Source organism: Coptis chinensis, chromosome 9 (genome assembly GCF_015680905.1).
Source record: "Coptis chinensis isolate HL-2020 chromosome 9, ASM1568090v1, whole genome shotgun sequence".
Classification (NCBI taxonomy): Eukaryota; Viridiplantae; Streptophyta; class Magnoliopsida; order Ranunculales; family Ranunculaceae; genus Coptis; species Coptis chinensis.
Window position 1 is genome coordinate 19667034 of NC_141464.1, and position 25218 is coordinate 19692251.

General features: G+C 37.4%; 2 protein-coding genes across 2 annotated transcripts; one reads left to right on the plus strand and one right to left on the minus strand.

Annotated features, from left to right (window-relative positions):
* Positions 1-18940: 18940 nt before the first annotated feature.
* On the minus strand, positions 18941-19600 carry LOC147475137 (uncharacterized). The gene has a single exon (XM_086585287.1). It carries the CDS (start codon positions 19598-19600, stop codon positions 18941-18943), a length of 660 nt encoding a protein of 219 aa, XP_086441413.1.
* Positions 19601-21261: 1661 nt separating this feature from the next.
* Positions 21262-24134, plus strand: LOC147475138 (uncharacterized). The gene is made up of 6 exons (XM_086583654.1): positions 21262-21902; positions 21995-22374; positions 22455-22556; positions 22633-23090; positions 23173-23255; positions 23334-24134. Exons 1-4 carry the CDS (start codon positions 21353-21355, stop codon positions 23086-23088), a joined length of 1488 nt encoding a protein of 495 aa, XP_086439780.1. The 5' UTR covers positions 21262-21352; the 3' UTR covers positions 23089-23090; positions 23173-23255; positions 23334-24134.
* The last annotated feature ends 1084 nt before the right edge of the window (positions 24135-25218 follow it).

Genomic DNA, 25218 nt, shown 5'->3' on the forward strand with positions numbered 1-25218 from the left:
TATATACCTAACACACCTTGGAGAGAAGCAGCACCTTCAGGTTTTAATAATCAAAACGTTAGGCCCACCAATAACTACAATCAATATCAACCAAGGCAAGGACAAGGGCAAGGTAATTATAATAATAATAATAATAGAAGTTTAGTCCCGGTAAATAACAACTATCAAAATCCACCTGTTAATAATCAACATGAGATAGTTCCTGTTACACAACCCGTGGCAACTCAACCTTCCCAATCTGATAGATTTGATGCATAGATACAATCTCAACAACAGATATTACTAGCAATCCAACAATCCATTAAACAATTATTCCAAGAAAAAACCCAACAAAAAGGCATGTTTCTAGGTCAACCCGTACCTAATCCAAAATCAACAAACACAACCTTTGAATTAACCAGTAATCCTAGTAATGAAAATTTAATACAAGGAGAATTAAAGGCCGTAACTACTCTCCGTTCAGGGAAAGTGGTTGACAACAAAGTAATAATGCCCGAGGATTCTCACAAACTAATAAAGATAAAGAAAACTTGCTAGATACTGTAGTTGAAACTGAAGATCCTACCACTGTAGAAGTAACAGTTAAACCTCGCCCTAAGGAGAAACCGACAACAGTTAAAGAAAAGGGCAATACTTATATTGGCCCTTATGCTAAATATAGAGAAAAACCACCATTTCCCCAAAGACTAGCTATGATAAAGAAAGACGATAATTTTGATGAGATTAGGGAAGTTTTAAAAAATTTAACTATAAACCTACATTTTCTCGAGGCTATAAAATGTCTTCCAAAACACGCTAAGTTTCTTAAAGATCTGTGCACCACTAAAAGGAAAACAATCATACCTATAGAAGCCTTTTTAACATAACAGTTTCCCTCTTTATCTGAGCACAATGGAATCGTTAAGTATAAGGACTTTGGTCGTCCCACTGTACAATGCACCTTAGGCAATACTTTTACCACAACTGCTCTTCTAGATCTAGGGGTGAATGTTAACTTAATCCTGTTTTACCTTTATTAACAACTAGGTATACACGATCTAAAACCGACTAAAATGACTTTGTAGTTAGCCGATCGTTCGATTAAGTATCCTAAGGGCGTAGTTGAAAATATTCTTGTTAAAGTTGAAGACTTCTATTATCCAGCATATTTTGTCATTCTAGACACATAAGTCGCTCATGACTCTGTTCCTATCATCTTAGGGCGTCCTTTCTTGGCAACTGCCAATGCCCTCATTAATTGTCGCGATGGTTCGATGTCCATTTCCTTTGGAAACCTTGATGTTAAGGTAAATGTTTTTTAAGATGATTCAACAGACACCAGACACGACTATAGATGGCGAAGTTAGCATGATAGAAAGTCTCGCTCAAGATTATTTTAATAAAACTTTTCCAGAAAATCAGATGCACCAATTTCTTTCCTTTGGCAGTACTGAGAATTCTTACATCTAAGAAGTACATGCCCTCTTAGGATCTACTCCTATCCACGATCTAGCTCTTGAGTTTGAAGAACTCATTCCTGAACAAATTTGCGTTGTAGAGGAGGAAGACTATCCTGAATCCCTCATTCCCACTCCTCCCACCCCTGAGCTTAAACCTCTTCCCGCTAAGTTAAAGTATATTCATCTAGATCTGGATGGCACTCATCCGATTATTATATCATCTCAGTTATCTACTATTGAAGAGGCAAACTTGATTAGGGTTATTCGTGAACATCGTTCTTCGATTGGTTGGTCTTTAGACGACATTAAGGGTATTGACCCTAGCACATGCTAACATCGCATACATGTAGAGGATAATGCAAAAACCTCTCGTGAGCTACAACATCGTCTGAACCCTGCCATGAAAGAGGTAGTTAGAGCAGAATTTTTGAGATTACTCGATGCTGGCATTATATACCCATCTTAGATAGTGAATGGGTGAGCCCAGTTCATGTAGTTCCTAAGAAATCAGGTGTTACAATCATTTGTAATGCCGATGGAGAGTTAGTTTCCACCCGAGTTCCTATAACGTGGAAAATTTGTATAGATTATAGGAAGCTTAATGCTATGACACGTAAGGATCACTTTCCTTTACCCTTTGTCGACCAAATGCTTGAACGTCTAGCCGGCCATATTGTTTTAGGTCATATTGTTTCTAAAAATGGAATAGAGGTAGATAAAGCTAAAATAGATAAGATAGCGTCTCTGCCTATACCACGGACTGTCCGTGACATTAGGGCCTTTCTAGGCCATGCAGGTTTCTACAGACATTTCACAAAAGATTTTTCAAAAATAGTTAAGTCTTTAACACAATTGCTTTTAAAAGATGTCATTTTTTATTTTAATCATGACTGCAAACAGGCTTTTGAAACTTTAAAACCCGCTTTCACCTCATCTACACCTATCATATAACCACCAGACTGGTCAAAACTTTTTGAACTTATGTGTGATGCTAGTGATTATGTCGTTGGTGTTGTGCTAGGACAGAAGTTAGATAATAAGTCTACTGTTATTTTTTTTGCTAGTAAAACCTTAAATAATGCTCAACGTAATTACACTAATACTGAAAAGAAATTTTAACCGTTGTGTATGCCTTAGATAAGTTCCATCCCTACTTAGTTGGTTCCATGACCATCGTCTATATAGACCATGCCGCGCTTAGGTACCTTCTCGTGAAGAAGGATGCTAAACAAAGATTGATCTGTTGGATTCTTCTCCTAACTAAATTTAGCTTAGAAATTAAAGATAAAAAAGGAGTTGAAAATATAGTTGCATATCACTTATCTAGGTTAACTAATGAGGATGACAATGATTCCGAATCGATATCTAACTCTTTTCCAGATGAGCATCTTTATTCAATTTTTTATGCACCTTGGTATGCAGACATTGTTACTTTTGTAGTGTCTGAGATCATTCCTGAGATATGGACCAAGAATGAACGCAAGAGATTTTGGGCCAAAGTTAAGTTTTACTACTGGGATGAACCCTACCTCTTTAAGTATTGTGCAGATCAGATAATTCGACATTACATTCCCCAGTGGGAGCACAATGAAGTCTTATCCTTCTGCCATGAATAATCATGCGGGTGGGGTTATTTTAGTGGAAAGAAAACTGCCGCCAAAGTTCTTCAATGCGGTTTTTATTAGCCGACCCTGTTTCAAGATGCCCATGCACACTGCAAAGCGTGTATTAGATGTCAACAACTTGGGCGTATTACTCAACGTAATATGATGCCCCTAAATCCCATTCTCATAGTGGAGATTTTTGATGTCTGGGGTATTGATTTCATGGGACCGTTTCCTATTTCGCATGGTTTCATTTATATTCTTGTAACTGTATGCTACGTTTCTAAACGGATTGAAGCCATGGCTTGTCATAATAATGACCATAAAACTGTAGTATTGTTTATGAAGGAGTATATCTTCTCACGTTTTGGCATACCTAAGGCCATCATTAGTGATAGAGGAAAACATTTTTGTAATAAAGTTATTGAAGCTTTAGTCAAGAAATATGGAGTTACCCATAAGGTGGCGACTCCGTATCATTCTCAAACTAGTGGTCAAGTTGAGGTGTATAATAGAGAAATAAAAAAGATTTTAGAAACGACAGTTAATCCTGATAGGAAAGACTGGTCTAGACGCCTAACAGATGCTTTATGGGCATATAGAACGGGTTTTAAAACACCTATTGTTATATCCCCTTACCACTTAGTTTTTGGTAAACCTTGTCACTTGCTTGTTGAGTTGGAATACCATGCCTTGTGGGCTATTAAAAGTTTAAATTTCAACATTAACGCTGCTGGTGTCAAGCGCAAATTACAATTAAATGAGCTAGAAGAAATCCGTAGCGATTCTTACAATTTAGCGAAGGATTATAAAACTAATATGAAACGTATTCATGGTAAACATATTTTGCGTAAAGAGTTTGATCTTGGTAAAAAAGTTTTGCTATATAACTCATGTTTGTATATTTTTCCTAGTAAATTAAAAACACGTTGGTCCAGACCTTTTTCTGGTTACTAATATCACTACTCAAGGGGTAATTACCTTGGTAAATCCCAAGGACAACAATACATTTCAAGTCAATGGCTAATGCTTAAAACATTTCCATGAATTACGTTCGCCTGCTGTAGAAGAAACCCTTCTACAAGACCCTATTTATGAGGACTGACCCTCTACGTTTGGTGTACTTCCTATCCATATTCTATATTTTGGGAGTACTCCATTAAGGTAACCGGACCCTCCTTTCGGAGTTTTTGGTTGTAAGTGCTGGATACTTAGTCCACGTTCATGTAATTCACACATTCCTTTCTTGCACTTTTTCTCGTTTATTTTGAGTAGTGTTTCTCTATGGAGTGATTTACATTTTTATTTGCTTTGTTTGTTTTCTTCTTTTCAAAAATCCTTTTAATAAAAATTAGAAAATTTAAAACCCATAAATATTAGATAGATTAGAAAGTCTAGGGTATCTAACTTTAAAATACCTTCTTTTTCACCACAAAAAAAAAAAATTCATCCTATTCTAAAATTTTGTTTGGGGGTGGGTAATTGATCCGTCCCCAAATGTGCATTTTATTACCTTTACAATGCTTCAAATATGCCTTTCTTATGCTTAATGAACAGAAAACTTATAGCTTTTGCTACCGTTTGCAGGATACATGCCATTTAGGACGCATATTCCTAATACGTGCATTTTAGCTCAAAAAGGTTGGTTATTTATGCTGCTTGGGAAGATTCTAGCTTAGGAGCAAAAGTGCCGGAAAGTCAAAGTCAAAAGTCAAGTCAACTGTCAAAGTCAAAGACTCAAGGACTTAAGGCTAAAAGCTACAGACTCAGGGACCTAAAGCCATAATCAAAACTTCTATTGTATGGGCTTAGGTCAAAAGCCCACAAGATTGTTTTTAAAAGGAATGGCATAATTATAAATGGTGTCCTATATAAACCAAAGTTGTAGAGAAGGAACATTACCCTAGAACTAATCTTTGGTCATTAGGAGTAGATTAAATGTTTTAATTTAAATTGTTATTTACTTATTTACTTATTTTTCATTTTTATGTTCTTCAAGCTTTAAAGTTTTCAATGCAAGTTCTTAATCTTTCAATACAAGTTTTTAGTCCTCTTTTATATACCAGTTTTCTCTACTTATCTCGTATTGATTCAACCACAAACACAAGTCATACTCATTTGAAAAGTTCAAATTAGTATAACTTTGTGAGTAAGATAATCATCAAAACCAAGTTCATTCCATATTTCTCTATTGAATGTGTTTAAGATTTCAACAAGTTAAGATAAGAACTAGTGTTTCCACCATTAGAACTTAAGAACCATAAGAAAGATTAGAAAATAGTAGAGAGAGTAGTTTCCATCCATTAAACCTATCCTCTAAACAAAGAATTCAAGAAGAACATGACAACCTTCAACACCACTATTATCATGCCAACAAATGGCGTCGCCGTCATGAATTCAAATAGGAAGAGGAAGACGGAGAAAAACAACACTCATTGAACCCTTCTTCTTAATCTTCATTTCAATTTTTTTTTTTTTTTTTTTTTTTTTTTTTTTAATTTCATTACTGATGTTTCATTTTTGTATGTTTCCAGTACATTTCTGCGCAAACGATGCCCGAGAATAGCACGAGACGAATCACCGAAACTTGTTGTAGAAAATAGAGCGCAAACAGAGCAAAAGAACCCGCGCCGCACCTGTCACATGCTCGCCCGCGTACGAAATGCACCCGCATATGTCAGACACACATCCGCGTAGGACACGCACCTGCGAACCGTTCACGCGCGTCTGCATTTGACACGCATTCGCACCTCGTTCACCTGCGCCGCACCTCCTTTTTCTCCGACAAAGATTCCGTTGGCCCGGAATCTTCGTGTGTAAGTCCACTTTAATTGCCCCAGGTCTTTTTAATTTAACTGTTAGTAGATAAAAAGTAGATAGATTTGCAAAGTTTTGAGTTTTCAAAACCAAAAAATCAATTAAAAAAGCAATTTAAAAATTAAAAGTTTTTATTAATTAAAATGAATTAGTAATACATTAAAAATTAGTTTAGTAGCATGTTTAGGTTTTAGTTTTCATTAATTGTTGTTTATGCATGATTAGATTAAGATAATATCATATAGTTAATTCAAAAAAAAAATTAGGATAAATACAAAATAGTTTAAGCTTTGGAAGTTTAGTCTTTAGATTTAAGTTTACTTACCAAGAGTTGGTGATTCAACCAACTTGGACCGGTTGGATTTGCGAGACACGAAAGAGTAGGACCACGAGCGCACATCACAACCTAACTTGGGAGTTGAAGTTCCAATCTTTGACGAACACTTTCCAAACTTTTACGTATTTTGTTTAATTAATTGAATAGTTAATTTAGTTAATTAAACATAGTTAATTTTTCGTGTTTACCGCTTTCATAGTTTTAAGCCCACGAAGGCAAATTTGTTTTAGGCCCACGAAGGAAACCAATTGTAACTAATTGGCTTTGCCAACATTTCGACCCGACTTGTGGGTCTTAGTTAGATTAAATTTGTAACCGTAAGGAAAAACTCGAATGGTGGGTTGACACGCAAGACACCAAACACTTCATCAACCCCACCATACCGCCTTCACCCCAAGGGTCGTGTACGCACACCTTGGGCGGTAATTTTTAACCCTCCTCGCTACAAAGTGTAAGAGGATGCTTGTGTGTTACTAAGCATGCTTGGATGATTGTGTGATTTACATTTCAGTCTCGTCTTTACATTTAACGCTAAGGCTAAACTCGAGCCCTAAAAGAACAAAATGTGGGATTAAGCCCCACTTTAGAATGGACGTTGCGTGAAGTGTTTGTTACATAGACTAAATTAAAAAGATAAAATCAATCAAGTAGAGCTAATTTAGTCACGTCCATCAGGACAAACATCTAGCATGAACAAAGAGAGTAGTAAACTTCCAGATTCCAATGGACCAACCACCTTCCTCACTCCCCTCCCTCAGAAATACCGTGGGTGAGATTCTTGGTGGCACACCATCTGGTGAAGTAGCGATCTTCTCCCTCGACACGTGTAGTTCCCAAAACCCAGTTTAGCGCATTTAAAACTTACCCACATAGGAAAGCACGTTGATCTCGACTTTCTCCTATTTTTCATCCCCCAACTACTAGGATGGCGGATGAAGTAGTTCAAGCTGAAGAGCCTCTCTCTAGTTTCTACACACCGTTACAAGATGGAGGTCCATCATGTATACGACTCACACAGCTCAATAGCAATTTCCGCATTCCACCGAACGTGTTCAATCTCTTACCCGTCTTTCACAGTCTTGAACACGAGTTACCATACGAACACCTATGCCGGATACATGAGGTCTGCAGTATGTTCAATCATTCGGGCATTTCTAATGTTCAAGTTAAACTAAGAGTGTTTCCCTTCACTCTAGCTGGCAAGAGCCATGTATGGCTTATATCGCAGAAGCCCAATCCATTTGATACATTGGAAAAGGTAGTGTTCTCCTTCATGAAGAAGTATTTTCCACCGAAGAAAACAGAGGAGATAGTAAGCAAGATACAGTTTTTCAGACAGAGTCTGAGTGAGACATTCTCTGAAGCATGGGATAGATTATCTGACCTGCTCCATTCATGTCCTCACCATAAACTAGAAAAATCTACTCTTGTCCAACGTTTTTTCAAAGGCCTTCTCTAAGAACACAAAGTCACACTAGATATCATGAGTAATGGAAACTTTTTAGATAAAGGTACTACAAAAGCTCTAACCTTTCTAGAAGACCAAGCTAAAAAGAGTACTCATTGGGGCAACACAAACGATTCCAGAACATCCCAGCCCAGTACTTCCAAAGGCAATGGTATCTTTGAGGCAAAATCCAATCCAGAGATGAAAACACTAATCGAAACCCTCACAAGAAAGATAGATGCCCTTGCAACCAACCAGTCATGAACATCGATATAACACCATGTACTTTCTGTCTAGATCTAAATCACGTATCTACCCACTGCCCCTTGCTTAACAACATAACATCACTTCAACCAGAAAAAGTTTGTGCTTTCAATATACCAAGTGCACTATGGAGGCAACACCTAAATTTTCAATGGAATACTAATCCACAAAACCAACCACTTCCAGGGTTCCCAAATCATGTCAAACCACAAAATACATTCAATCAGTTCAGACAAGGAAAATGTACCTATAATAATTAGAATAGATCAGTGGTTCCATCTAACTTTACCCAGAACTACCAAAATCCACCAATCAACAACCAAAGAGACTTAGTACCAGTTGCCCAACCTACTAATGTCCTATTAGACAAAACATCCAAGATGATGCTATCCTTGATGCATCAACAATCTCAAATCTTGGTTTCCATACAACAATCTCTAAGCCACCTAACTCAAAAGAAAGCCCAGAAAGGGGTGTTCCCAGGACAAGCAGTTCCTAATCCTAAACAAGCGAACTCAGCCTTGGAAGCTACAAGCCCCTAAATTCTCTATTCCGTGATGTATTTCCAATCCTTTAATTCCCTTACATCTACTTCTATGGAGTACATCGGAAAGGTAGCCGGACCACTCCACTTAGAGTGTGTGGTTGTAAGTGCCAGAGCCTTGAGTCCACGTATACTTGCATATTCCTTGTTATCACTTTTACTCGTAGTTTGAGTAGTGTACCCCTATAGAGCAAGTATACAATTTTCTTTTTCTTTATTTTACACTTCTTTTTAGAATAGCTTTTCTATTCCTATCATTTACAATTCCTGTATTTATTTTTATTTCCCTATTTTCTGTTTTTACATAAGCATTTTTCTTTCAATCTTACCTTTAACTCTGAGTAGTCTTTCCTCTATAAAGAAGAGATGTGAAACAATGCAGAGGGCGATGGGGATTGAGTGAAGGTGTCTTACGGTTGTCTCTTATGGTTGTTTAGCATGTCTCATCTTCCATAGGCATGCCAAACCATGGGATGGTTGGCAACTTGAGCCCTTTTATTTCGAAAACTTTTTCCTTTTGTGGGTGATTTCTAGTTGTTTTGAGTTTTGTCTTACAATCTAGTTGGAATGGCTTTAACGAGGGCTAACTAGAGAGTAGGAGATGAGAGACTAGATTATCTAGAAATAGAGCTAGTCCTCTTCACTACATTTGCCTACTTGCAAAACAAGAGGTGGAAGATTTAGGGAGGCCAAACCATGGGATGGTTTGCAATTTGAACCACCTAAATTCAAAATTCTTTTCCTTCTATTAGTAGGATCGCTTTCCTCATATTGATTTTTCTTAGTAGAAGTAATTTAGGAACAAAAAGCCAAAAAGAAAAACCCTTCTCTCACCCTTTCATAAAAGTTCTTGTTTTTCCTGTGCTTATAATAGAGTTTCTCGATACATTAATAGTTATGTGATTTTCAAAACACAAAATGGGCAACGGATCACATAGACCAATCCTTAGAAGTACGTAATCTCCATTCTTCTAAGGGTGGTTTGAGGATCAATTATGTGTTACTAAGGGTCGCCCATATCACCATGATAATTGTACAAGACATCTTACGTCTTGCACAGTAAATCCCCCAACACACATAACTGAAGCCACAGTCTGACTGGAATAGGTTCAATAAAGAGCCCACACGAAAGTTGCCTAAGATCACCTATTACGGTTTGTTTTTCAAACTTAGGTTTAGAAATCACTGCTTTTGTACGAGTTATCTTTATAACATCTCTACATAGTTTTCAAAACTTGAGGATATAAAAATTAAAATCTTACGCCTGAGAGTAGCCAAAATGATACTAGATAAACGTATGATTTTATCTTCTTATGGTTAGAGATACCTTTTAAGAAAAACAGGATTCAAAAAAAAACACACACACACACCCATTTCATATAGATAGTTGTTTACATACATGCATTTCCCATCTTTTTATTTCTTAACCTCTAAGTATAATTTTGCATGCATGTTAAGTATTTCATAGTAGAATAATTAAGTAAATCCCTAGTATAGTTAACCCATGTACATCTTGTTCTATATCTATCAAACCATGCTCCAAAATTGTTTGGGGATGGTATATTTTCATAACGAAGAACAGAGTACAGGTTATTGCCATTTTTGCTCATGTTCCTATGGTAATCTCTTTCCTTTTCTTCATACTTTGAGGACAAAGCATATTTCTGTTTGGGGGTGGTATAGTAACATTCCTAAAAAACTATGCATTTATTATTAGTATTCTTATATTAGATAGATTTAGTATATTTCCATATTTCTTTCTTTCTTAAAATATTTCGAAAAAACCAAAAATATTTTTTCTGTTTAGTACTAAATGTCTTGTTCTCCTTTTTCTATGATGAATAAATGGTTTAGAAGTCTCATTTTAGCAATAGAGTAAAGATTCATTCTTCGAACTCAGACTAATATACATACAATAGTTTATGCACCTTTTTTTCTTCTTTAGATGATTAAACTACTGTATATATATTATTCTGAGTTCAAAGGAGCTTTTCTTTATTCCTCCGCTAATGAGATGTATAGACCTCTGAGAATAAGCAAAGAAACAAGACCCTTTGTACTAGATAGAGGAAGTTTGTGAGTACCTTCTCTGGAAAACTCTCACGAGGCTTAAGCTCGTCCACTAGGGAAGTCCTAGTGGTTTAAGGCCTTGTTGCATATGGTCAATGCAATCGCACTCCGCGAAATTAGACTAGTATAATAAATCACACATTTGTGATCTTAGTTTTTTCTCTCTTATCTTTTGCTTAAGGACAAGCAAAATACTGTTTGGGGGTAGTTAATCAGTCTCCAAATGTGTGTTTTATTACCTTTACAATGCTTCAAATATGCCCTTCTTATGCTTAATGAATAGATAACTTATAGCTTTTGCTACCATTTGCAGGATATAGGCTAATTAGGACGCATATTCCTAATACGTACATTTTAGCACAAAAATGATGGATATTTATGCTACTTGGGAAGATTTCAGCTTAGAAGCAAAAGTGCTGAAAAGTCAAAGTCAAAAGTCAAGTCAACTGTCAAAGTCAAAGATTCAAGGACTTAAGGTTGAAAGCTACGGACTCAGGAACCTAAAGCCAAAATCAAAACTTCTATTGTATAGGCTTAGGTCAAAAGCCCACAAGATTGTTTATAGAAGGAAGGACATAATTGTAAATGGTGTCCTATATAAACCAAAGTTGTAGAGAAAGAACATTACCCTATAGCTAATCTTTGGTCATTAAGAGTAGATAAAATGTTTTAATTTAAATTGTTATTTACTTATTTTCCATTTTTATGTCCTTCAAACTTTAGTGTTTTCAATACAAAGTTCTTAATCTTTCAATACAAGTTTTTAGTCCTCTCTTATATAGAAGTTTTCTCTACTTATTATCTCATATTGATTCAACCACAAACACAAGTCATACTCATTTGACAAGTTCAAATTAGTATAACTTTGTGAGTAAGATAATCATCAAAACCAAGTTCATTCCATATTTCTATATTGAATGTCTTTAAGATTTCAACATGTTAAGGTTAGAACTAGTGTTTCCACCATTAGAACTTAAGAACCATAAGAAAGATTAGAAAATAGTAGAGAGAGTAGTTTCCATCCATCAAACCCATCCTCTAAACAAAGAATTCAAGATGAACATGACAACCCTCAACACCACTATTCTCATATTAACAGTAATCACCCCACCATGTTCTCTCAATTTCCTATCTTTGTTTATGCTACCTTTTAGTCGTATAGATTCATGTGACACAATCTAGCCATCTACATTTCCTTCGCCCTCATAACTTATGCCATTTACATATTTTGAGGCGTTCTTCAACCATTTCATATGTCACCCAATGTTAGATTTGAGTTTTTCCTAGATCATTAGATAGCATTCTTCATGTTGATCATTTTCATAGCTCATTCACAAAAATCGGACTGCTAACAAATCAGAAATCTTAGTTTTAAGTTTACGAGGCAGCAGAACAGGATGGGTATTTTAGAAAAGATTTTGGCTTGGGCCAAAATTTAATTTTCCACCCAACCCACGATATTTACACCCCACCGACCATCCCATTTAAAATCCAACACCGGCCCAACTTCATCATCTTCCCTAACCAAAATCACTCTAACTTAAATTGATCCAAGCGCGCACCGCGCCTCCATCGAAACAGACCTTCACTAATTTTTAACAGCACCTTTCTCCCATCATCCCCAACTTAAACCACTACCCGTATTCAAATTTCATCCATACAATGGCCCAAGTAGTAAAAATCATACCGGAATTCGTATTTAACGTAGAGATATTCCAGCCATTTTATAGTATTGAGATGCGTGCTAGAGGGTGGGATAGAATGTGGTACTCTACTGAGGAGTACTACAATGAGGATTTGGTGTTGAGATTTTATCAGAATAAAAGGATACTTCCTTTAGGGAGGATGTTTGTGGATTTGGATGGAGTTCACATGGATGTGACTCATGATTTGCTCGCTACCATCACTGGGATACCAGCTAAACAGGTCACCCTGACCTTACAGAGATCCCAATTTGATGGAGTGCATCAGTTGATGTTAGAGATGCTGCTTGAGGATCGATACAATAATCATTCTCACTGTGCCAGGCAACAGTCGCTTAGGATTAACCAGCTGGCTATGACGCAGTGGCTAGGCAAGAACACCTGTAGCACCTCAAAGTCGAGTGACATCATCTTGTCATTCTTGCACGTTCTTTGGGTTTTGCAGAACAGGAGGTATGGTTTTTGCCTCATTGATTTTCTACATGAAGAGCTTATGGCGGTAGGCCTGAGCACTGCACCCATACCTGTTTTAGTTACTAAGATTATGTTATCTTGGGGTTGCGTGCCTGAGTCACCTAGGACTCATATTAAGCTTCACTCAAACTCAAAGGCGTATAGTGATTGTGTTCAAAGGCATTAGACATTGCCTGAAGAGAGAGCTAATGGGATAGATGAGTATGAGGATGAATATCCTGTTTGTTTTGCTGCGAATGCTATGGATCGTGCTACTTCTGATTTGGCACGTTTTTCACTACTCTATAGCGGAATGCGTACGCTTTATGATCATCAAGGAACCCTATCTACGCTCTATGAATTGATACAGAAGCACCAAGGTTCCATTCAACGTGATCACCGCAGCTTAAAGCAGAACATTCGAACCATAGCCAATAACCACGGTGACATGCTTAATTCTATAGAGAATATGGAAGAGGCGCAAGCAGCTTTTCAGGCTAAGGTCTTGAGACGTTTGCCCCACCCAGGAGGTTCGCCTTCTTCTTCTGACTCTAAACGTGAGCATCGTCGTCATCGTCCTTCTGATGGTTCTGGACCATCTTCTTCTCAGGGATATATTATTTCTTTTCCATTTGTTGTGATGAATTTGATTTAGATTTATTTTTGTTTTGTAATAACTATTTAATTTTTGTACTTGTTTTAATTTCAGTACTTTAGTTTAATTAAATGTTAATTTCATTTTTAGTTAAGTAGTTAGTGTTTATTTGTTTATGTGATTGCTCTACTATGCACATATTGTTAAATTTAATACATGATTAATCGCATATTTTTATTATACCATATAGTTTTATGTTCCAATTCAGCATGTTTAGGTAATTTACTTGATCAATGTCATGACCCCCCCCCCCCCTCTCAAATTGTTTGGGGGTGGTATATTTTAATATATGTGCACGTATGAAATTGCATGCCTCAATCACTTTTTTATATGTTTTGGGCCAAAATATAACAACCTTTGGGCCTTGTTTAATTTAATTAGGATCCACAATGTAGTTAGGTACCTGATATTTCGAGGAATTTCAAAGTTTTGCGGAATTTCAGAAGATAATCTCATAGAGAAAACCCATTATATGCAACCCATGGGCCTTGCTTCATTCAATTGGGATCCATAATGTAAGTAGGAACCTTAAATTTCGTGGAATGTCAAAATTTTAGGAAATTTCTAAAGCTAATCATATATAGAAATTCCAAAAACTGAAATAGAATTCATGTGTAGGAAATTATTCTAAAAATATGTTTTTCACATCTTTTATTTTAGCAACCATCCGGCCTTAGACTTAGCAACCAAACACTTTAAAATCAGTCTCTAAGCATGTTGTTTCATAACTGAAAACCCTAAACACATTGCTGCATCTCAGAGCACGCACACGCCTAACACAAAAACAAACTTAGCGCGCACCGTGCTCGTATAACTTTGGTAACATCATTCTTACTCGCGCACCGCGCTCTCCGAAGGGTTATTCCAAGCGCGCACGCGCCCTCAGCACAAGCTTCCAGGCTTGGATTTCCAGGTTTTTCTTCTAACACTTCCAATACTTAAATTCATTACTTGTTTGCTATGTCTACTCCAAAAATTATACCGGAACAGTCTTTTGAGGACCTATTTCTCAATGAAAAGTACAGTGCATACTTTGATGATATGATTATGGAGCACCATTGGGAAACCCTACTAGTAAGACCTGATCAAATTTATTCTCCTGCACTTACTACATATTTTTATGAGCATGTTGAAATCTATACACACTCCCATGGAGAAGATGGACTCATAGTAACATTAGATGACAAACCTTGTTTACTGACTAAGTACTTAATTGCATGTGCCTTAGAAATTCCTGCCGCTGCCCCCACATACCCAGATTGATTATATAGATGATAATGACAACCATTATGATTGGGTAAATTTCCTCAAGACCAATGGTGCGGGTATATTTCAAGTAGAACACCCAGGCCAACTTAATGTATCCTTATGAAGCATGGCCCTTAATACTGGCCTCGCTATGCTTTCCTTAAGCTTAATGTCCTAGGAGATTAGCACTTCAAATCTGCGGATTCCCGCGCATGCAACGCCTTCTTTGCTTTAGCAGAAGGGCGTTGGTATTATGATATATCCAAAACCATAGTGGCTTGTCGTGTAAGAGCACATACTGTAAGACATCAGTACCTTTTTATGCCAGTCACAGTCACACATATAATGACCTTCTTTTTCCTGAAATTCTGTACACGTTTCACTGATTGGGTTAAGATTGATACAACGCGCACGACCAATGCTATAGTCCGTTCTTTATGTGTTATGGTTTGGCCTGGCTGGCGCCTACAACCTCACCTAGTAGCCCCATATACCCCGTCCGACCAAATTGCACTAAATAGGTTGGCTAGGGTAGATGAAAACTGGATCAAGGCATGGAAAATTGTCATAGATATGCAAGACTTAAAGGAGCCTCATTTCACAAGTGAGGAGAAAACGGAGGATAATGCCTGATTACCTCAACTATATATGGTAGTATTTATAATTTCCTGTTTGAGTCCACTTATGTCCTAAGCGAATTTTATTTCCTTTTATCTCCATAACGGATGGAACTCATATAGGAGTTGCGTCTGCATTTTATTCTTTATATTTGTATCGTTTAACGTTCTTTTACAGGTGCTCCCATTTACAAGCACGTTTATATGGTACTCTCTATCATTTATTTTCATTCCGTATTTTGGGGACAAAGCATTATTCAGTTTGTGGGTGGTATAGAAACACGTTGTAAATGTTTAAGCACATATTAGGTTGTATATTACGTATTAATTGTCGGATAAAAAATAGAAAAGCATAAAAATAGTTTATACTATGCACTTAGGATAAAAGTATTATTTCCTTTTCCATGATGATATTAGTCTAGAAATCTCAAGTAGCAATAGAATTAAGCATAGTTCTTAGAAACTTAGGTTAATACGTAGGTAATAGTCATTGCATCTTTTCATTAAGATCTTGCATGAGCATGTATGAGTGTACTTGACAGTATTTTTCTGAGACCTAGGTTAGATTACTTAATTTTACATATCCTGTGAGATACTAGCCTAAAAGCCTTATATGAGTGAGTATCTGAGTGATAACACAAAGGAGACATATAATCTGAGTGGAGAAATCACACATCCACTTGCTTGATCACCATACCATATCCTAAGCGAGAATTTAGGGCATCTTTGGATCGATATAGCTAAAATAAAGCCAAAATAAAAAGGCTAAAGATGGAAACTAAGTGTAGAAGCAAAGTAAGAACAAGATTTTCTGTAGTTACATATAATTGAAGACTCTATTATCTCATACTTGTTTATTTGAATATCCATTCCATTTCTTCTTAAACCATCACCTCATCCCCGTATCACCTAATAAAGACCTCTATCTCAATTAGGATTAATTTGGTATGATAGTAAGTGGTAGATGTGATTGATCGACCTCGGCTCCTTTGGACGTCATTGAGATTGTGAGGAAATGTGTGCCCACTGCACACTAGAGTGAGCTAACTTGAGCAAAAAAATTAGAGTATTTTTGTCTTGACAAATTGTGAGAACCAACTTAAGGACGCTATTCCAAAAGTTTCAGAAAATGACCTGTCATTGCATTTCATAACATAGTTAATAGCATGCATGTATATCTTTAGATGATTTGATTATTATGTGTGTATTAGCTTAAATTTAAAAAGCATTGTTCTTATTATATTGTTAGTGAGATGTATAGATATCTGAGATTAATTAGAAAATTTTATTTTTATCTCTTAGTCATTGTAGTATAAATTAAGTTTGTGAGTACTGTTTCAGCAAGATTTGCCAAAACACACCAGTTGAGGGTTGTGAGTAATGTTTTTTGGAGATGGTGATTGGGGAAAGATGAGACTGGACTTCGGTTTTGAAGTTGCCTACGTACCCAAAGATATTGCTTGGGATCAAGTCTCGATTGCGTAGTTCTGGAAAATGACGAAGGTTGGATTTTATAGGTAGCATTGCTGATAGTTACTTCCTCGTTCTCCAATATTCCAATCGTGGGTTGAAGTTGGAGAAATGGCGGGAGAACTGTCCAATCATGGGATGAAGTTGGAGAGCTGGCGGGAGAACTGTCAGCTCGTGGGATGAAGTTGGAGAACTGGCGGGAGAACTGTCAGTTCGTGGATTGAAGTTGGAGAACTGGAGGGACATCTGTCAGCTCGTTGAATGAAGTTGGAGAACTGGCAGGACATCTGTCAGCTCGTGGAATGAAGTTTGTTTCACTGGCGGGAGAATTGTCAGCTCGTGGATTGAAGTTGGAAAACTGGCGGGAGAACTGTCAGTTCGTGGATTGAAGTTGGAGAACTGTCAGCTCGTGGGATGGAGTTGGAGAACTGGCAGGAGAACTGTCAGTTCATGGATTGAAGTTGGAGAACTGGCGGGACATCTGTCAGCTCGTGGAATGAAGTTGGTTTCACTGGCGGGAGAACTGTCAGCTCGTGGGATGAAGTTGGAGAGCTGGCGGGACATCTGTCAGCTCGTGGGATAAAGTCGAGAACTGGCGGGACATCCGTCATTTCGTAGGATGAAGTTGGAGAATCGGGCGGGAGAACCGGCATTTCGTGGGATGAAGTTGGAGAATCGGGCGGAGAATCGGTTCGTGGATTGAAGTTGGAGAACGGGCGGAGAAGCTGTCATTTCGTGGAATGTAGGCTTTTCGGCATGGGCTTTTTCATAGATAAGCTCTGAGCATGGGCTCTGAGAGTGGGCTTGTTTATAGTTGGGCTCTGAGCGTGGGCTTGTTTATAGTTAAGCTCTCGAGCATGGGCTCGGCGTGGGCTTGTTTATAGTTGGAGCTCTCGGCGTGGGCTTGTTTATAGTTGGGCCCCCGAAAGCGTGGGGCTTGTTTATAGTTGGGCTCGAGCATGGGCTCGGTGGCTTGTTTATAGTTGGGCTCTGAGCGTGGGGTTGTTTATAGTTGGGCCCTGAGCGTGGGCTTGTTTATAGTTGGGCTCTGAGCATGGGCTCTGAGCGTGGGCTTGTATTGAATTGGGCTTATATTGGGCCACATTTGTGGGGGCCGGAACATCGCCCTCTCTTTGTTACATGGGCAAAGCCTGTGTGGCAAAGATTTTTTTTTTTTTTTTTTTTTTGTAAATTATTATATTGATTGGTAAAATAGAAAATGGATAGTGGAAATTGAGGTGGACGAGTCTAATTGATCACATTGTACTTGTAGTCCTATACAAAAATAATTTCAGAATTGAAGAAGGAAAACTGGACGCTGAGTCCGTGTTCAGTTAATCACAATAAGTTGGTTTCGCAAAGATCGATCCTAAACAACTAAAACTTCAAGCATTCTCCATTTATTCCTCCCTTACAATGAAGCTTGTCATCGTAGTGATAGAACAAAGACCGCTTGGATTTAAGGCAAAAATCTTCTAAACTGTTACAAGCATGGAAGCAATCCAACGATTGTTGCACCAAATGGGTCGGTGTCCAGTGTGACTCATCGGCCGGGTTGTCAATGTATCTCGCCCTAGGCTTTCTTCCAGCGATGATTTCATAACCGATACATCAATGAGCGATACACTATACTATCGGATCGAGGGAAGATTCACTGCATAGACATCACTCTTGCGAAGTTTGCATCACGGACCAACACAACCTCAAACCATATGAAGATCGACTTCAAATTCCTCACTTTTTCTCCACATGCTCTTCATCCTTGATCACCAATTTAATAAGCGCCTCAGCCACAATGATAAATAGCATAGGAGAGGGCGGCATTTATGCACACTAGAATGGATGCTATTCCATCAGCTCCTCCGGTTCCTGAGGGTGGTGAAAAAGGGCCAATACACCATAGCGAGATCAGATCAGGCCTACTTTTTCAAACCACGATTGATTCAAACTTAAAATGTTTTGGACCTCCAACAGTTACACGCTTTTGTGGTTGGGCTCGGCAATGCAACAATGCACGGCGGCATTGGGATCGGCAAATGCAAGCGCAGCGAAAAGATAAAATTGTAAGAGTCATAGTAGCGGTGAATATATACACATCCAGTGGCAAAAAAAAGTAGCGGCATTCAGCGGCAACATCATTCAATTCAGCGGCAACACACATTGCGGCATTTTAATTCGAATGGGTCGTAAATAATAGCCGGAAATTCAATCTATGGGATCGGCAAAAATCAGTAAATCAATCTCGAACTCGTAAAGTTTCCTCACCGCCATATCATCTAGAAGAAGTATATCTTCTAAGATTCTCGATTCTTGAAGTACAAAATCTAGAAAGGGTCGATTGTCGACGGTGTTGCAGCTCAAACTCAATTCCATTTTCAGGATAGTCTAGTTCAAGGCCATTATCTCTCGCTATTTCTTTCATTAAGTCGAGCTTCAAATGATCTGGTATTGACTTAGTGCAGAGATTCTCAATTATCTGGGGATTCACTAAATTTCCATAGCTCAATTCAACTGCAGTCACTGCAAACCTTTGCCCATAACGTTCACCAAAGAGTTTCCGAAGCTTTATTAGCTCAGGAAGATCACCAAATCTTGCAGAAGCAAATAATAAACTTGACACTGCTTCGTTGATGTCGTTGGGGCAGTCCCTGTGTTTCCGAATATAAGATAGGTTGACTATAATGAATCCACAAAAATTGTCAAGCAGATCATAAACTTCTTTTAGACTTTGATCCTTGTATATTTGATCAATCCGAGACAATGCACAATCCTCATGCCCATCCTTAATGAGCTGAACTACATCTTGGCGTACTTGTCTTACAATCGAATCTCTCTTGTTCTTCAATAGCTTCAATCGACACTGAACTCGTCTTATCAGCTTCTTACATCTAGATGCCTTTCTCCAGCCAAATAAAACCTCAAACATGTTCATCTTCTGTTCTTCTTGCACTTCCAAATAATTTACTAGAAAGAATAAGAAGAAGCAGCTAGAGAAGAAGAACACCAGTTAAAGTTGCAGTTACATCTAGCTGAAAGTGCATGTAAACTTGATAAATATAGGGAGAGTAAAACAAGTAGTAGAAGAAGAAGGAAAGAAATTATTATTAGAAACAAGAGGAGTGAAAATATATAAGAGCCCTCCGTCTTACAGGTGTTTTGAAATGAATATAGGTACCGTTGGTGGTACCACAGCTCTACCTAGTACCCAAGATGTCCAGGAGTTTAGCTCTGACTTGATCCATGAAAGCTCAGTCAATATGGAGAACCATGACGAATCTGATACATTGTATGAAGTTGAAATGCTTCCTGAAAGAATTCCATGCCAGAGCAATCCAGGAAAAGCATCTCAAGCACGCTTTATAATGCCACTTTACAATATAAGGTGGAAAAAATAACTAGAGTTGCATCCGAAAGTCCATCTTGTTTTTCTGAGAGAAGTGTCGTTTATCTTGATGATGTGATGGAACTACAGCCTAATGTGAAAGATGATAAACAGAAAGATCAAAGACTGTTTGGAGCAGGACAAAGGCTCAGTGCAGGCAACATGCTTGCTAGGATTCAACTTGCCATTTTTCTTCATCATTTGGTCACGGGCTTCCTCTTCCAAAACCAGAAGACAGACTCGAGATTGCTTTCAGTACAATATGAAGAGAGATTTGCAATATAAGTTTAGCTTTGATGGTTTATTATCTGTAGTTCTGTACTTTATGTTTTATGAATATCAAAGTCTTGGCTTACTGTTCAGAAAGCTAAAAACACGGTTTATTCTAGCAACTCCAAATGGCGACTCTAAAAATCTAAACCCCGGATGCTAGAACCGATAAGGATGCTTTATGTTGAAGAATATGCTCATCACTTTAAGTTGATGCAAATCATCAGCCACCACTATTTTAGAAGAATATGCTTTGCGGCAAATTCAACAAGAGTGGCAATTCGAGTTTTCTATTGGCAGCGGCAAATCAAGGTTACTATAGCCAGCGGCATACAGCGGCAATTTCTTTCAGAAGCTTTCGGTCTCCAGTGGTCTTTGTTTCCCAACTAGAAAACATGTTTTATACCCTTCCCAAAGTCTTTATTTGATCTGCTTTCGGTTGGGGGGGCTGGAGTTGACGAGCGGCATGTTACGAGCGGCCAAATTCAAACTTCTTTTTGATCGGCAATGCAAGGAAATTAATAGGTCGGCAGCTGTTATATAATGTTTGGTTTGTTAATGAATTGGATTAGACACATTAGAATACTAAGAGGATTAGGAGCGGATAGAATACGGATCGCTAATAAGAGGCGAACTAGTAAACCAAGTATTGGATGTATTGGGCTTTAGCAGAGAGAAGAGAGTCCTATTGGTATACGGCTTTGGAGTTAGAATATCTATAAAAGGAGAACTCGTGGGAGTAGAATAATTATCAGACTTAAAAGATAGAGATAGATAGAATTGAGAAGAGAAGAATAAAAGTTCAAATTATCTCCTTCGTGTTCTTGTTTTATTTTGGCAGTAAGGTATGTTTTTATTAACCGTTCACACTTTTTTTTTTTTTTTTTTTTTAATGAGGAAATGTATATTAGGATTTGTATCTATGTAGTGATCGCGAGACAGTAAACAAGTGTTTAGATCTTATTATCAAAGAAAGAGAAGGATTAATCGATACTATTCTATTTTTTTTGACAGTATTGAAAATATTTGATAATGGAGAAGAATTATAACTTGAAGAGGAGATTGGGTGATAAGGGAGATTTTAATATGAATAGGGTGGCGAAGGGAATTGATGCTGATAGTTTGAGAGCAATGTATGATATCGGAGATGATGTTTCAATTGAGTATGTTGGTAGCGATATCGACCAAAAATGTGAAAAGGATGAGATAATTTTATTGTTTTCACATTTTTGGCTTGGTTGTAGTGTTCCATTTCGGAAATCAGTTTCCGAGTTATTAGCTCGATGGAGAGTACATCCCTTACAATTATCTCCTGGCTATTGGGTTATATTTGCACGTGTAGCGAGAATTTGTAAGGTTTATCAAAATAGTATGTCGTCAGACCTTTTGTTTGAGTTATTGAAGCCTCTGCGGCAAAACAAGGCCTTTTCAAAAAGTTATGCATTGGGATATCATAACCATCACAACCAAAATTATCGGTTTTATGGGATGCCTTCGAACTACAAGAATGCGAAATTGTATGGTTTTAAGATTAAAGACAATTGGAGGTTCGAAGATATTGATTATCCTAACAATATATCAGGTAAGATATAAACTTAATATTCTTATAATTATAATTTTAAATAGTTAGCATCACATTTTGATTATCTTTTTTTTTTTTTTTTTTTTTTATAGGGGATTTTCTGAAGTTTCCAAATAAATCAGTGTTTAGCAGCGAGATGATAAAAAAGAAATTTGTTAGTTTGTTTAGTCATAATGCAGATGTCTATGATCTTTCGTTTCCAGACGATATAGTAGATTATTATCATGATTTAGAAACTAGACTGCTGAATGAGCCTAGGGAATTAGCACCTTATTGTGGCTCAAAGAAGAGAAAGAATATTATTGTGAATGATAGCAGTGAAGATGACGAAGAAGTAGAAGGAGATGACTCTGAGGATAGTGGACAAGAAAATATTAGAAAGAAGAAAAGAAATGTACGTCCAAAAAAGAAGGAAAAGAAAACGGGGGATAACTCAAGTAAAATTGAGGAAGAGATTGATAGTCGAGAAATGGTACGTATATAATATTTCTTTTAAAATATCATATATGTAATACCTATAATATGTTTTGGAATGATGTTTCATTGTCACAGGTTTTTTGTCTTCCTGTACATAAAACTACTGATGTGCTTGATATTGATGATGATGATGATATCGGTGGGGAAGCGATGACTAACAGTATATCTGGACTTGATGTTAGTGTTGATCTTGTTTCTGTGATTTTGAATAATATTCATTATTTATTGTTTAATGGTTCTTTTGGTAATGTAGATGGAAAAAGTTGACGATGGTGGAGATACAATGGGTTCAGCTTCTGTTGTCAAAATCAATTTTGGACTGCCAACTTCTTTTGGTGGAAGTAGTATTGGAGTTCCAACACCTGTTGTTGGCACCAAAGCTGGTGTAGCAACTTCTGCCGATGGCACCATTGTTGGTGTGTCGAGTTTAGTATCAACCGTTGTTTGCACTAGTGCTGGATTGCCGACTTCTGTTGTTAATACCGATGCAGGTATGTTAACAGAAGTGTCAACGATTGTTGGTACAAATGCTGGATTGCCGACTTCTGCTGACACCGATGCAGGTGTGTCAACCGAAGTGTCTACTTTTGTTAGTGCCGACATCATTGTTGGATCAACGTACCTTACCTTCTTCGTTGCAGCCAGGGATGAGCGGTTGTTCTACAACACCTATGCTCATCACTCCAGACGTGCAAGCCTTGGCAATTGAAGGTTAGATGTTGAATAGCTATTTAAATAGTATTTACTGATTATTATATATTATTATTTTAAAACCTTTTGTCTAATATTTCAGATCCAGAGTTATTGTGTTTGGATTATCAACGAAGTGTAGATTTTGGAAAAACCGTTAATATGTTGAATTCAAAGCTTGCAGAGGTAATTTTTAGTGTGTGTGTGTGATTTTTTTTTTTTTTTTTTTTTTTTTTTTAAGTAACACATTATTTTTTCTATTAGGCGTCGAAGCTTGGGGATTGTGCCAAAGAAATCTTAGAAGCAAAAGAAAATTATAAGATTAAAACCAGTGAATATGCGAGATTGAGAAATATTTGGAAAGAGAGAGAGCTCATCTTTCAGGAGAATGAACATTTGAGAGGAGTCATTTTGAGAAATGAAGTAGTTTTGCACGACTATGAGATGAAAATGAATATCATGAAAGCTGAAGTGTCGAAACAGAATCAAGAAATTGTTGTTCTCAAGGAGCAGAAGGTTTTGAGTGATGAAGTTGCAATTTTAAAATGTGAGAAATTGGAATTGTCAAAACAAGTTTGCGAGGCTGAGGGGATTAGAGGATACTACAAGGTACTATTGGAAGAGAATGCATTTTTGAAAAAGGAGTTAGATGAATGTCATGAGAGGGTGGAAAATTTTAGAGTAGGGTGTGAAGAGAAGGATGATATAATTGAGAAGCATGCAGTTGAAATTAAGAAATCTGGGGCGGTGTTGCGTGAAGCATCGGCAAGTGTTGGACTTTGGAAATCAAGAGATTCTGAGAAACGTGAAAAATTGCAGCAGCTGTCAAATTATTATACTATGTGTTATAGGAAGTTGAAAGATGTATCTCCGTCAGATCTATTAGGTGTTCCAGTTCCAGTGGAGGATAGTATTATGCCGCAACTTCTTGAGTGAAGTTTTTATTCTTTATTGTTATGATGATGTGAGGTTAGGTTTACGGTTTTTCTTTCTCAATTATGTTTCTTTTTTCCACTGTATTCATGATATTTGGTTTTTATCTATTTTTTATTAGATTGGTAATCAGAATAGGTCGGTCAAAATATATAATAGTTGTGTAATCTGGTTTTGAGGTAGGATATAAGTATTAAGGATAACGTAATTGGGGTGTCGCCGCCCCCATAATATAATAACGTAATGAAAATGAAATTTGGGGTGTCGCCCCATAGTGTAATGATAACGTAATGAAATTTGGGGTGTCGCCGCCCCCATTGTAATGATAACGTAATGAAATTTGGGGTGTCGCCGCCCCCATAGTGTAATGATAACGTAATGAAATTTGGGGTGTCGCCGCCCCCATATTTTAATGATAACATAATGAAATTTGGGGTGTCACCGCCCCCATAGTGTAATGATAACGTAATGAAATTTGGGGTGTCGCCGCCCCCATATTGTAATGATAACGTAATTAAATTTGGGGTGTCGCCACCCCATAGTGTAATGATAACGTAATGAAATTTGGGGTGTCGCCGCCCCCATAGTTTAATGATAACATAATGAAATTTGGGGTGTCGCCGCCCCCATAGTGTAATCATAACGTAAAGAAATTTGGGGTGTCGCCGCCCCCATAACGTAATGAAATTTGGGGTGTCGCCGCCCCCATAGTGTAATGATAACGTAATGAAATTTGGGGTGTCGCCGCCCCCATAGTTTAATGATAACATAATGAAATTTGGGGTGTCGCGCCCCATAACATAATAATGAAATTTGGGGTCGCCCCATAGTGTAATGATAACGTAATGAAATTTGGGGTGTCGCCGCCCCCATAGTTTAATGATAACATAATGAAATTTGGGGAATCGCCGCCCCCGTAGTGTAATGATAACATAATAAAATTTGGGGGGTCACCGCCCCCATAGTGTAATGATAACATAATGAAATTTGGGAGTCGCCCCAAAGTGTAATGATAACATAATTTGGGATATTTGATCTCTAGTTAAAACGAAAGATGGATCGAATTTTATTGAATTATAAAATGATTACAATGAATGAAAAACAAACATTCAACGATAAAACTTTTTCAAATGAAAAGCATTCCATGGCTTGGCAAATTTTTCTCCGGTGATTCGACGAAGGAAATAAGACCCTTTGGATCTTTGGTCTATCAATA

What these genes read in the sequence shown, in the direction of transcription:
- LOC147475137 (XM_086585287.1), bottom strand. Translation starts at nt 19,600, where the DNA reads ATGAACATGTTTGAGGTTTTATTTGGCTGGAGAAAGGCATCTAGATGT.
- LOC147475138 (XM_086583654.1), top strand. Translation starts at nt 21,353, where the DNA reads ATGGAGAAGAATTATAACTTGAAGAGGAGATTGGGTGATAAGGGAGAT. An exon ending in TTATCCTAACAATATATCAG is followed by an intron (nt 21,903 to 21,994) that starts GTAAGATATAAA and finishes TTTTTTTTATAG; the next exon opens with GGGATTTTCTGAAGTTTCCA. An exon ending in ACAGTATATCTGGACTTGAT is followed by an intron (nt 22,557 to 22,632) that starts GTTAGTGTTGAT and finishes TTGGTAATGTAG; the next exon opens with ATGGAAAAAGTTGACGATGG.